The sequence below is a fragment of the Prosopis cineraria genome, unplaced genomic scaffold, assembly GCF_029017545.1.
Source record: "Prosopis cineraria cultivar Desert tree isolate PC_DT_omini unplaced genomic scaffold, ASM2901754v1 PC22, whole genome shotgun sequence".
Classification (NCBI taxonomy): Eukaryota; Viridiplantae; Streptophyta; class Magnoliopsida; order Fabales; family Fabaceae; genus Prosopis; species Prosopis cineraria.
Genome location: NW_026555353.1, coordinates 153,490 through 167,487, shown reverse-complemented (window position 1 = coordinate 167,487; position 13,998 = coordinate 153,490). Strand labels below are relative to the sequence as shown.

General features: G+C 32.1%; 2 protein-coding genes across 2 annotated transcripts; one reads left to right on the top strand and one right to left on the bottom strand.

Moving 5' to 3' along the window:
- Positions 1-474: 474 nt before the first annotated feature.
- Positions 475-1,705, bottom strand: LOC129294939 (transcription factor MYB82-like). The gene is made up of 3 exons (XM_054933407.1): positions 1,472-1,705; positions 1,130-1,259; positions 475-928 (listed from the first exon to the last, which is right to left on the bottom strand). Exons 1-3 carry the CDS (start codon positions 1,629-1,631, stop codon positions 547-549), a joined length of 672 nt encoding a protein of 223 aa, XP_054789382.1. The 5' UTR covers positions 1,632-1,705; the 3' UTR covers positions 475-546.
- Positions 1,706-10,687: 8,982 nt separating this feature from the next.
- On the top strand, positions 10,688-12,990 carry LOC129294933 (transcription factor WER-like). Its single transcript, XM_054933398.1, has 3 exons — positions 10,688-10,865; positions 11,397-11,526; positions 12,633-12,990. The coding sequence occupies exons 1-3, from the start codon at positions 10,688-10,690 to the stop codon at positions 12,988-12,990; spliced, it is 666 nt and encodes a 221-aa protein (XP_054789373.1).
- Positions 12,991-13,998: the final 1,008 nt, after the last annotated feature.

The window sequence follows — 13,998 nt, the reverse complement described above, 5'->3', positions numbered from 1 at the left end:
GTTAAAAAATAATTTTGGTGGCAACTTTTCAAATTTCACTTTGGCGGCGACTTTAATTGTCGCCGCCAAAAGTCCACTTTTAGCGGCGACTTTTTTAGTCGCCGCTAAAAGTTGTCGCCAAAAGTCATATTTTTTGTAGTGTAAGAATCCAAAAACTTATAGTAAAGGACAAAAAAATTTTATTGGCTCCTTTCTGTGATTCTTGAAGTTATTTTTTATAATTTTTTGATTAACTATCTGTCAAATTAACTTTTGTCAATGATAAGGATTATATTACATAGTTTTTCAAATGTTGAAAAAGAACATTGCATTGAAAACAAGTTTATAATGTCAGATACTTTTTAACCTCTAGTTAAGGATTAATTTACTATTTAACCCTACCATCTATTAACTCCTTTTCGTCACAAAGGTGATGAGCAAATTCCAATGAAGCTATACGAAATCACTATAACAAAGGATTATTACATCGCCAATACATATTTGATAATAGTAAATAAGATTTTAATTAATGAGCTGGCTCCAGAAGTAACCCCATACATTATTTACTCACGCATTGAATTCGAGGAATTTGCTAAGCCACTCCAAATTCAATGGACCTTCATCCAAAAAATCGAACAACCCATCATTCTCATCAAAATTGAAGAACTTGCACGAATATTGTTCATCCTCTTCTTCATTTGGATTCTCTTCTTCCACTGTTGTCTCCAATGTTGCCTCTGCAGGAATATCATTATTATTACTCTCTTCCGCCATCACTTCTACTAGTCTTTCGTCTTTCTCATGATGATCTCTTGTCGATGATGAACACTCTATTTGGTTCTCCTTCTTCTTCTCTCTCTGCTTCATTTTCTTGCTCAAATGAGAATTCCAGTAGTTCTTTATTTCATTGTCTGTTCGTCCTGGTAACCTTCCAGCAATCAAAGACCACCTAGCAAAACATTTATATATACATACATATATATATATATTTATCAAAAATCTGAATTACCTCACAAGCCTAAAAAGGAAAGCTCACGTCCCAAAGAACCATCCAGTTAGATGGGAAACTATCTTGAACTTGTAAAACTCTCTTTTCTCGTGAGAGTTTATGATGTGAGACTCATAACATACGTATATCAAGTGATCAGACCTGTTTCCGACCAGTTTGTGAAGACGAAATATCAAATCCTCTTCTTGGTCTGATATGTTCCCCCTCTTGATGTTTGGTCTCAGATAGTTCAACCATCTTAGCCTGCAACTCTTACCATTCCTATCAAGACCTGTTGATAATTTTCATCTACAGAATCAGTACATATCAAGAAACCGACGTAGAAATTATAACACGTCCAAGATGTATATCATCCCTAAATTTGCTAAGACTTGGTTGATAAAGATTAAACTTTAGAGATCAGATTAATAACTAAGATAAATTTTAGAGACAAAAAGTTTCGTTATCCCTGTATATGAACTGTGTAAGTAATAATACGTATACCTGCTTTAGCTGCAATCGATTTCCACCTTTTGGCGCCATGAACTGCGATGGCTTCAGCTAGTTTGGTATCTTCTTCAGGTGTCCAAGCTCCCTTTTTGTTGGCTTCAACTGGCTTCACTAATTTGCTCTTTATAGGATAATGAATGTTTGAAGCAGCCATTATTAAGCATATAACTTTCACTCAACACCTTTTAAACAAGAAATATATGTGACAGTGAAAGAGAAAGATTTTGTTGTGCGTATGGGCACTTTGTGAAAAAAGATGCTTTAACTTCTCGTTGGAGAAGAAGCTCCTCATCGACATGAGAGATATATACTGGCGATGATGTGTGGTTGAAAATGATGAGACTTTGTTCACGGGATTGATGACTCATGAATTGAGACATAGAGTAAAACAGCTATGTATAGCTCTTTTATTTTATGTTTGTGTGTGGTGTATAGTATTAGAAAACTATACACTTGCCCCCCCTGTATCATGTGTTTAAACTTTAAATGTGACAGAGATAACCTTCTCATTTATTTTCGAAAATATATTTGCAAGTTATATATATATATATATATATATATATAACTACTCTCTCCTGCTTATATCAAGTTTAAATTAGAAATGGATAGATTATCAGATTATATTAAAAGAAAGGTCTCACATGGATTAATTAAAGAATGAATTAAAGGTACTTCATTAAAAATGCAAAACATTTTTATTGTTTCAAGACATAATTAATGTATTTTTTTCTAAAAATGTTCATAATAATAAATCATTTTATATTTACTTCTAAGTCAACCAATATATTAAATAAGGATAAATATAAAAATATGATGTCAGTTTGAAGACAGTTAAGTAAGTTATTAGAAGGTAAAATTTGGTTAAAAATGTTTTATATATTTTAAAAGATTAAGGTGAATTTCATCAAGTTAGCTTAAATTATTTTGATAGAATGACAAACCTAATATATATCTAATTCAACCAAGTTTAATATAGATAACCTTCTCATTTATTTTTGAAAGTATATTTTCAAATTCTCTTTTGAGTTTTTTTTAAAAGATTAAAATACTGTTAAAATGGATGTTGGTTTTCATATTGATCAGTCGAATCATATTGAGACATAAAATTCAATTTTGATAGCTTTTTCAATATAATTGTTTTCTATCTATATAATATTCAAATCCTCGGAATGAGTCACTTCCATTCCGCCACCTGACTTAAACAACATTTGTTTTAGAACTTTATTTTAATGATATCTTTTTTTGTTTATAATGCGCAATATAAATTCATTTATTTTAAATTTAGAAATTAATTTGTACATTTTTTTTTGATGAAGGACAATACAAAGAAACCAGAAAATAACCTGGTTTTGTCTATCTTTTCATTTCAAGAAATGTGAGAAGCGTGAAATTTTAAATTGAAAAATCTGATTATAAATAGACTTTGAATATCAAATTGTAGTTTTGTTTTAAACTCCGATTACTATTATTGTTATGTTTGTAAGTCTGTAAACGTTAAGGAATATCTGCTACAATACTATACATATAAATCAACAGGCTGCTATTCAACAGGCATTGGATAAGAAATTATCCAATTAATAAAAAACGTAAACATATAGGAATCTCTTACATGTTGAAATGAAGTAATATATAATTATAATAACACATGCAGTGTGAATATATAATAATGTATTTAGTTTGATAATATGATTCATGATTCAAAAAGGAATCTTTAATTTTGAGACAATCAATAAAGGAAGAGAGAGAATGTCTCGCAAAAGTTGAAGTGAATGAAGAGCAGGCATAGCTGGTCATGTTTCTCTATACACAAGTTGCATGTGCATTTTGTATATATGAGTCTAAAGTTGCATTATTATAATTATTATTGTAGTTTATAACGTATTCTTATTAGAGACATTTTTATTCAAGGTAAATCAAACACTAAATGTGAGCATTTCTTCTACTTAGAATTTGAACACCACATTATGATGAACTAGTCATTTTTACTAGACTTAGCCTATTGGTTAAAGTTGTGTTATTATTGTTTCTGATTTATTCATAAATTCACCTTTTAGGTTAGTTTTGATGTAAATGGAAGGCTTTCAAGGAAATGAGGATAATAATATAATGGGGAAATGGACCCTTTCAAGAATTCCCATACAGTGGCAGACTTATGTATATTTGAGAGTGAGCAATTATCTAATTTGCCCCCATTAATGTGTTAGTTTTTAATTTACTGATTGAAATAGGAACAAGAGAAGAGGAAGAAAGAGGGAGAGAGATGACAATCACTAAATTAGATCCAGGCAAGGGGTTGGGATATAGATTTGTTAGAGGGAAGAAATATATATAATTGGACATCGAGGACTTTAGATCTAATATTTGTTGTAGCGGTTTAATTCTCATGTTTTTAGTGAATCATTTATTTTATTTTTTCTAAATTTTTCTAAAATTATTCATATAGTTTTAAATAATTTTGACCTTTATATATTTAATTTGTTGTTTAAATTTTTTTAACAAATCAACTTAATATACGTGGTTGTGGTCTCGTTATTATTTAAACGGGTGGTTGAAATTCGATTCTCAACCCTTGAACATCTAAAAAAACCTAATTTATATAATTCTATTCATTACTTTTAGTACATGGTTTAAATTTAATTTTGCTCCTGCTGGTATATTATTTGTACCTCAACCAAAAAATATCATTACATTACAAAACAAAATTATAAAATTTCAAAAATGTCCCTATATATTTAATCATTATATTATAATATTATTTCAATTTTTTATAAACTAGTTTCAAAATAAAATTATAAACTTTTAAAAATACCCTTACACACTTAAACATTATGTTATAATATCATTTTAATTTTCTCTTTACTTGAAGGGTAATATTGGAAAGTACCATTTATGAAGCCTTATTTTTCTCAAATTATCTTATATTTTGGGAGAACAAAATGCCACCAAAGTTGTCTTATAATATGATTTTGAACAGCTTTTAAGTGATAATAATCAAGGGACAATGGCATTTAAGGCCATTTCAGAAGAATTTATTGTAATAAGAGCCCCTTAGTTTTGCATCAAATATTTATCTTATAAAAGCATGTATATTTGTTATTAAAAGCTGAACTTTAACTCATATTTTTTGTTAGGGCTAGGTTTCCTTAGATCAATTAAATGGATGAAGAAGACATACGACGTATGAGAATGAAAAGGGATATATTGTATATTTGCTATGAATAAAAAAATTTTAAAAAAATAATAAAACATTTGAACATGAAGCTTTTCTTTAAGAAAAAAGGGGTAAATGACACGATAAAAATATAGATGATTTGTTTTAAACAATAAAGAGCATGTTGTTTTCTTTTTTACCCTTCACATTATGGTTATCAAGAGAGAAGTTTCCTTAACTATTTTGATAGAATTAATGTGTTCTTCTTCATCATATTTGATGAAAGTGAGTTTTCCATTAGAAAACTATAATGACTAATAAATATAACAAGATAGATTTTCTCCATGGCCCTTCCTTTCTTAATTTTTTTTCCTTCCTACCAACCATGCTCTGTTGTGAGATTGAGATTCCATACTTTCCAAATGAAGGAAATCACAAGTTCTTTCTCTTTAAATTTATTTATCTTAGCCATAGAAAGCTAACCGATAAACAATTTCTGTATGTAAATTAAACTAAAGATTTTTTTTTTGAAGATAGTGCCGATCTTGCATTGATATACATAAAATGTAAGAAATAATTGATATTATATTTTAAGGGAAATTAAACACCTGTTGCTTCTCTCATGCATGAGAAAAAGTGTTTTTTTAAGGAAAAAAACATATATGCAGGTCCTTACAACAACAACAACAAGCTTTATCTCACTAGGTGGGGTCGGCTACATGGATTGCAAGACGCCATTGTGCTCTATCATTTATCAAGCTTTTAGGAATATTATTAATTAAGAGATCACGTTCAACAACTTCCAAGAGTGTTCTCTTAGGCCTTCCTCTACCTCTCTTAATCGGACTCAAAGTTATATGTTCCACTCTTCTCACTGGTGCCTCCCTTGGTCTTCTTTGTACATGCCCAAACCATCTCAACCGATTTTCTACCATTTTTTCCTCAATAGGTGCCACCCTCACTTTTTCGCGTATGTGCTCATTTCGAATTTTATCTTTACGTGTATGTCCGCACATCCATCGTAACATTCTCATCTCTGCTACTCCAACTTTATGCTCTTGCTGTCCCGTTAGAGCCCAGCATTCACTACTATATAACATTGCCGGTCTGATAGCAGTGCGATAAAACTTTCCTTTAAGTTTATTAGGCACCTTATGGTCACAAATAACTCCTTTAGCTTTTCTCCAATTAAACCACCCAGCTTGAATTCTATGTGAAATATCTCCACTGATTTCGCCATCATTTTGAATAATGGCTCCCAAATATCTAAACTTTTCCACTTGAGGTATAATTTGATCTCCCAATTTCACTTCCAAATTATTTTCGAATAGTCCTTTACCAAATTTACAATATAAATATTCCGTCTTACTTCTACTCAGACGAAAACCTTTCGACTCCAATGTCCTCCTCCATAACTCAAGTTTGCAATTAACCTCTTCTCTTGTCTCTGCTATAAGAACTATATCATCCGCGAAGAGCATACATTTCGGGATTTCCTCTTGAATATGTTCCGTCAAAACATTTAAAATCAAGTTGAACAAATAAGGACTCAGAGATGATCCCTGATGTAGTCCAATCTTTATAGGAAAATCCTTTGTTTGACTACTAGGCGTTCTTATACTAGTTTTTACCCCCTCATACATATCTTGTATGGCTTTAATATAAGCAATCCGTACTCCCTTTTTTCCAACGCTTTCCAAAGCACTTCTCTTGGTATACGGTCATAAGCTTTTTCCAAATCAATAAAAACCATGTGTAGATCTTTATCTTTACAACGATACTTTTCATTAATCCCCTTAGTAGATAAATCGCCTCTGTAGTTGATCTACCTGGCATAAAACCAAATTGATTCTCAGAAATACTTGTCTCCAATCTCAACCTGTGCTCAATTACTTTCTCCCACAATTTCATTGTGTGGCTCATGAGTTTAATCCCTCTATAGTTAGTACAATTCTGAATATCTCCTTTATTTTTATAAATAGGAATTAATGTACTTCTCCTCCACTCATCAGGCATTTTCTTGGACCGTAAAATCACATTAAATAACCTAGTTAACCATCTCACCCCTTCTTCACCTAAACATTTCCACGCTTCGATAGATATACAATCAGGTCCGTTGGCTCTACCATTTGCCATTTTCTTAAGAGCTTCCTTTACCTCCTTATCACGTATTATTCGATAGAATGACAAATTTTGTTCTCCTTCACCAGTTACTAAATCCTCCAAGTTACTAGATGAATCCTCTCCATCATTGAAAAGTTTAGAAAAATAAGTCTCCCATCTATTTTTAATTTCATCATCTGTAACTAAAATTCTTCCCTCTTCATCCTTAATACACCTTACCTGTTCTAGATCTCTTGATTTTCTTTCCCTACTCTTGGCAATCTTATAAATATTTTGCTCTCCTTCCTTCGTCTCAAGGTTCTTATAAAATTCTTCAAAAGCTTTAGAACGAGCTTCACCCACAGCTCTCTTAGTTTCCTTCTTAGCCATACGGTACCTCTCCCAATTTTCCTCATTGTTACACAAATGTATGGCTTTAAAACAATTCTTCTTATACTTGATTTTGTCCTGTACACTATTATTCCACCACCAAGACTCCTTATCTCTCGGACCAGAACCTTTCGATTCTCCCAAAACTACTTTTGCAACCTCCCGTATCTTTTTAGCTATATCCTCCCATATGATGTTAGCACTTCCCTGAGAATCCCAAATTCCTTTATCCAAAAGATTTCGCTTGAAAATATCTTGCTTCTTACCTTTTAATTGCCACCACCTAATCCTTGGTGTTACTACTTGTCGACGTTTTTGGATTTTACTCATAATACACACATCAAGGACTAGGACCCTATGTTGTGTCGTTACAGCATCTCGGGGATCACCTTACAATTTTTACAAAGTTTTCTATCAGTGTTCCTAACCAAAAGAAAATCAATCTGTGACCTTGAGGCTCCACTTTTGTAAGTGATGAGATGCTCATCTCTCTTCTTGAAACAAGTGTTGGCAATCTTAAAATCATACGCCAATGAGAAATCAAGAAGAGTTTGTCCTTCATTGTTTAGCTCTCCAAAACCAAAACCACCATGCACCCTCGCATACTGACCAGCTTCCCTCCCGACATGCCCATTAAAGTCTCCTCCAATAAAAATCTTTTCACTCTGTGGTATGTGTCGAATCAACCCCTCCAGATCCTCCCAAAATAATTCCTTAAGACTGGCTTCTGTCCCGACTTGCAGCGCATAAGCGCTAACAATATTAACAGTCTCACGTCCAATTATCATTTTTAAAGAAATAATTCTGTCTCCAATTCTGCTAACTTCTACAACGTTCTTCTTCCACTCCTTATCTATAATGATGCCTACTCCATTGCGTGCACTTACTTTTCCTGTATACCAAAGTTTGAAACCTTGAATATCCTTAGCTTCTTCTCCACGCCATTTTGTTTCTTGCAAGCAAAGGATATTGATTTTCCTTTGAATCATAACCCCTACAACCTCTACAGATTTACAATTTAATGTCCCAACATTCCAAGTACCAAATCTAATTTTGCTCTTATGGACTAACTTCTTTAGCCGCGTGCGTCCAGAATGACGCGATAGCCCTTGCTCATTTAACACTACATCCGGGCGCCGATGCAGCGGCTCTAACTCACTTATCACTGTACTCGGGCCATGCAGCGCGTTACTTACGGGCAACGACCTAACATTAACATTATAAGGTCTATTGTCCATGTTCATGATAGATTCAACAAATTTTTACATTGGTTGTTGATGGCCTAACACAACCCTCCTCCTTTACCCGGGCTTGGGACCGGCTATAAACATAGGCGGAGTTATGCAGGTCCTTACAGTTTCACTTAATTTTAAATTAGGTCCCTACAATTTATTTTGTTTTAATTGAGTCCATATAGTTTAATGAATTAAAATTTTTAATCCCTAAAAGTTAAAATCCTTATATTTTTCCTTTAAAAAACAAAATTAAGAACTTTTATATTTTTATTAAATGATTGTATGACTTTAAAATTAATTACATAATTTTTATAACTTAAAATTTATATAGTTAAGTTGTCTTCTAAATATTTTTATATATGTAAAATTTTCATAAAAAATTATAATAAAAATATAAACAGTGGATTAAATCAAATTTTCCTTTTCCAATTTTGGCTAAAAGTATTAAATTAAATTTCTTGAAACTCCAAGTGTATTTTTGTTTTGTAAAATATAATATTCATTGTTAATTTTAACCTTTAGGGGTGAGTATATATATAATAGATGAAACTATAAAGGTTTGATTAAAACAAAATAAATTGTAAGGATCTAATTTAAAATCGAGTCAAACTATAAGGACTTGTAAGTATATTTTTCCTTTTTTTTATTGGGTCATAACATTAGTTTAGTTACAGCACTGTTTCGACTCAGCTTAATTATATATGGCAAACGTGTCCCATAATTTGGTTTTCAAAATCGCTTTAATTTGGGCAAAGCCATGAACTAAATACTAATAAGTTATATAGCGATTCATAGCTATACTTAAATTCTTATTAAGAATTATATATATATATATATATATATATGTATATAATACATATACATTACTACACAAATTCAAAAATTAATTACTGGCAGCTTTTTGCTAATCATTCACTGAATTTTCCCGTTAAGAAATAGCACCTTTGTTTTAAAATTTTCTTTTATTTTTCTTTTTACCAAAAGACGAAATTGAATTTTTCTTTTATAAAGAATCAATTAAAACAAATAGGGCAGACTATCCAAGCTGTTCTAAACAATATATCTGCCTCATGACAACAGATATGACAAAAGATAACCTCGGTTATTTCGTCACTCTATTACCAAGTGCATGAGGTTTAATAAACCTATTTATTTATAGACATTCGCACATTTAACATTTGTTCGCCTAAGCTTTTATCAGTCTTTTTTAATATGACTACCGGATTGGATCAAATTTGAACATTGTCAAGCATAATTGATAGTAGCTCTCCACTGGACCAATGCATCTTGGCAAATCAGGGGCATTATCACCTCCCTCCCAATTAATCCAAACTCCTAAAGTGTAGGATTGTTTTTACCAAATTAGGTATGAATATTCAACATTTTTTATTTAATGTGGCTATATATTTCATGACTCAAACTCGAAAATCAGTTGAATCAAGTGTCACTTAATAGTGGCATCTATTTTATAATAGAATATATGAACGATAGCAGCCACTTATGAAGTTGTAACATAGTGACAGACATCAATTCTTTAATTGTTTACAGAAAAAAATAGAAAGTAATTAAACATGTGGGAAGCTAGGGTTTTAATCATCAATCTCGTGAAGAAGCAAGCCTGTTTTTGGGCAGTATAGTGAGAGACAATAATTCTTTAATTATTTAATAATTGCTTGCCTAAGCTTTTATTGGTATTCTTTTAATATGGCTATCTGATTGAATCAAATTTAAGCAATGTCAAGGGCAATTAATAGTAGCTCCCCGCTAGGACCAACGCTATTGGGAAATTTGGGGTATCATACCACCTCCCTCCTCCCACCCAAAAACTAATCCGATTGTTTTTACCAAATAAGGGATGTTTTTGGCATTTTTTGTTTAATGCGATTGCATATCTCATGATTCGAACTCAATGCCTCAAGATATGCTAATTCAATTCTCTCAACTAGTTAAATCAAGCATCTCTCTTTAACAGCCATCTGTTTTGTAATAGAATATATGTACAATATAGGAGCCACTTAGGCTATAATATAGTGATAAGAGACATTAATTCTTTAAATAAAAAATAAAAAATTAAAGTAATTAAACATGTGGGAATCTAGGTTTTGAATGGTCAATCTCGTGAAGAAGCAAGTCGATCTGTTTTTGGGGTGCACATGCACTTGGTAAGTTGTTGTTAATGTTAATATATATAATTACAGGGCATTACATGGAAGTTCTCTTTTTATGAATCCACCGAAGAATCTGTGTAATGTAAAACACAGCAAATTAAATCTGTGTCGTCTCTTTCAGTATCTTACTTTGGATCTAAAAGGTGTTAAGCAGAAGTTAATGATGGCTTGTTGTAGGTCCCATGTTTGTATACAGAGAAAAGTGAAGAAGCAATTCGAAGCTGACACTACAAATTTGCCTATCCGCAAGGGAGCTTGGACTCAACAAGAAGATTCAAAACTAGCTCAGGCTATTGCACTTCATGGACCTCAAAGGTGGAACTTCGTTGCTGCTAAAGCAGGTGTGTATGTGTGTGTGTGTGTATATCTCATTCTCTCTCTCTCTCTCTCTCTCTGTGCCATAAAAAAAGCTTATGGGATGCTCAATATTAGGGTTTGGGACCGCAAATATCATTCCTAATTTCGTTTTTGCTTTTTCTTTGAATCATTGACTTTTAAATGAATTAAGAAACCTTCATATCTTGAAATTTCAGAAAAGTTTTTTTTTTGATTTTTCAAAGAAAAATACCATAAAATTTGATTTTTTTTTTCAAATCCTGAAAATTATAAAACTCTATTGTTTCCAGACTTCAAGATATTAGAATCTCTCTTATGTTATGTATAAGCTATTGGTATAAAGGAAAAGGGAAAATGAAATCGATCAGGAAGGTGAGGCATCACGTGCAAATGACATTAAAGGAAGGCACATTGGAAGCTCCAAACCCTGTTCCCATATCAGATTAGTTTCATTAGAAAAAACGTTCTAAAATTAAGAGGCGGAATACACCCGAACGATTTATATATAAAGCTTATTAGAGATTTGGTTTGTACAGGTGTTAATAGGAGTTGCAGGAGTTGCAGGCAAAGGTGGTTGAATTATCTGAGGCCTGATATCAAGAGAGGGAACATATCAGATGAGGAAGAGGATTTGATAATTCGCCTTCATAAACTCCTTGGAAACAGGTTTTTGCATCAAAGATCCTTTTTTTTTTTGGGCATCAAAATCATAATCTGAGAAAATACGTACAATTTATTTGGAGTCATTCTTTTATATAATTTAGTCTTTCAAATGTACATTAACAGATTTTTTTTTTAGTGCATTGTTTGGCTTTGGCTACTTGTGTTTGTAATTGATATGTTGATATTAATAGAATGACTATTTTTTTTTGGGGGGGGGGGGGCGGGTTGGGTTCATAACATTGCCCGCGTTGATAAACGTAGTGCTGTTATGACCAACGTTTTTTTTATTCACACTATAGCTTAAAAGACTAAATACATCTATTGATGAAGAGTAATTAATGAACTAACTAATTAACAATACTTGGTTAATTAAGGTGGATGGGACATTTGTTTTCTTCAAGAAATGTTCAAGTTCAAGTTCTGTGTATGGAAAACAAATTGTTATAAGGAATACTTTACAGTTATAGTTTGAGCTAACTCAATTTGGGTTAGTCGAGAATTCATCGTGACATTCAGAAACCAATTATTGATATTAACACCAAAAAGTTTTATGAAATCTGGGTTAATTAATTATCTCATACAAGGAAACAGATTTAATTATAAAATTAAGAAGGTTTCTAGAATCAAATTATACTCACATACACCATTCACCCTCTACTCCTCAACGTAGGCCACATTTGATATGTTAATTCTATACCGCAAATGAGATATACTCTCTCCAGTTCATAGGACACTTTTTAGCAAGATTTTTTAGTCCTTAATATAAGGTATATGGAGGTTAAAAATTCTCATTTTCAAAATTTACCCCTGTTGTAAATTTAATTTTATTACTTATCATATATTGTGTATTTCTCTTCCTAGTTTTGATAGGGGTAAAGTAATTTTTTTTAATTTTAAGACATATTTAATGAATTAATTGTTATTAATTGGTTTGTTGAAAGTGTCTCATAATAAAGTCTGGAGGAAGTACATATGCTTTAATATACACTTAAAGTCTAAAATTAAAGGTAATTAATACTCCATGCTATGTATGTAATTTTTAGTTAACATAATAAGATTATTTAAGAATCTTTACCCAACCTAGTAATTTTTTGTGATAAATGTCGTAGGTGGTCCTTAATTGCGGGAAGACTACCAGGACGAACAGATAATGAAATAAAAAATTATTGGAACTCTCATTTGTGCAAGAAGGTGAAGCATAGAGAGAAGCAAACTGGTCTGTGCCCAGAAAGAGAAGGAGATCAACAAAAAGTGATGATGGTAAAAGAAATTAAGGTTCATATTGCTGATGAGGAAGAAGAGAGAACAAAAGAAGAAGAGAATTCAAATAACGAAGAAGGTCATGAAGAAGAAGATTCATCATCAAAGCTTGATTTTGATGTGGATGAGTTCTTTAATTTCTCCGAAGAGAACTCATCACTGAATCTGGAGTGGCTTAGCAAATTCCTTAATGATGATTCAACATAGCTAGAGTATTGTACGGTAAATCTTGGATTCAAATGAGAGTCAAAATTGGATTATCTTGAACCTTTAATTTGTCCGATACCTTTAATCATCACACGCAAACTAGTCATATTAATTAGCTTCATAAAGTAGCACTAATTAAGGTGTAACAATATTGTTTTGCCCCCTGTTTGGTTTAGGGAAGGGGAGGGGAGGGATTTTGCTCCCCTCTCCTTGTTTGGATTGTAAAAATGGAGGGGAGGGGAGGCAAAAAAGGGGGCTAAGGAGGGGAGGGATATTATTTTGTTGCATTGTGACTAATTAATGAAACTAATACGCCAATACTATAATATGATAATCTAAAATTGCCTCTCCCCAACTTTAAACTGAGATTGTATTGTGTTTGACCTAAATTGTGCAGCCATGTTCTTCTCATGTTAGAATTCTGACCATGACCTGCAGCAATGTTTCACAGTTGTCGTTGCCATCCACATCCCTGCCACCATCCAATTGCTGTTCCTTCATAGATTTTGTTAAGACCAAATGTTGTAGGTCCTTGTCTTATGATTACTATGTTAGATATGGCAACACACTCAAGAAGGGGTGAATTGGGTGTTTATGAAATTTTCAATTCTTTTAAAACTTTTTTAATAAAACTAAGTGTAAGGAAAAGTTTGAGCAAATTCAAGTTCTAAATTTTAATTGCAAGAATGCTAAAGTAATTTTCATAGGGTCAATATGTGCAAAATCAATTTCTATGTGGAAGTTAAGGCATAAACTATAATTGTTGGAAACATAAAGAGTTAAGGGAAGAGAGAATGTAAACTATGATTTATTCTGGTTTAACTCTACCACTTAAGCCTACATCCAATTCTCAAGCAAACCATTTGAGATTTCTCCACTATAATCTACAAGTTTGATTTGAGCACTTTTGAGCCGTTACAATCACTCATTACACCAATGAGTTTTTTCTTCCAAGAGAACTACCTCTCTTGATTACAAGGGAAATCTCTCTTTCACCTTTATAAAGAT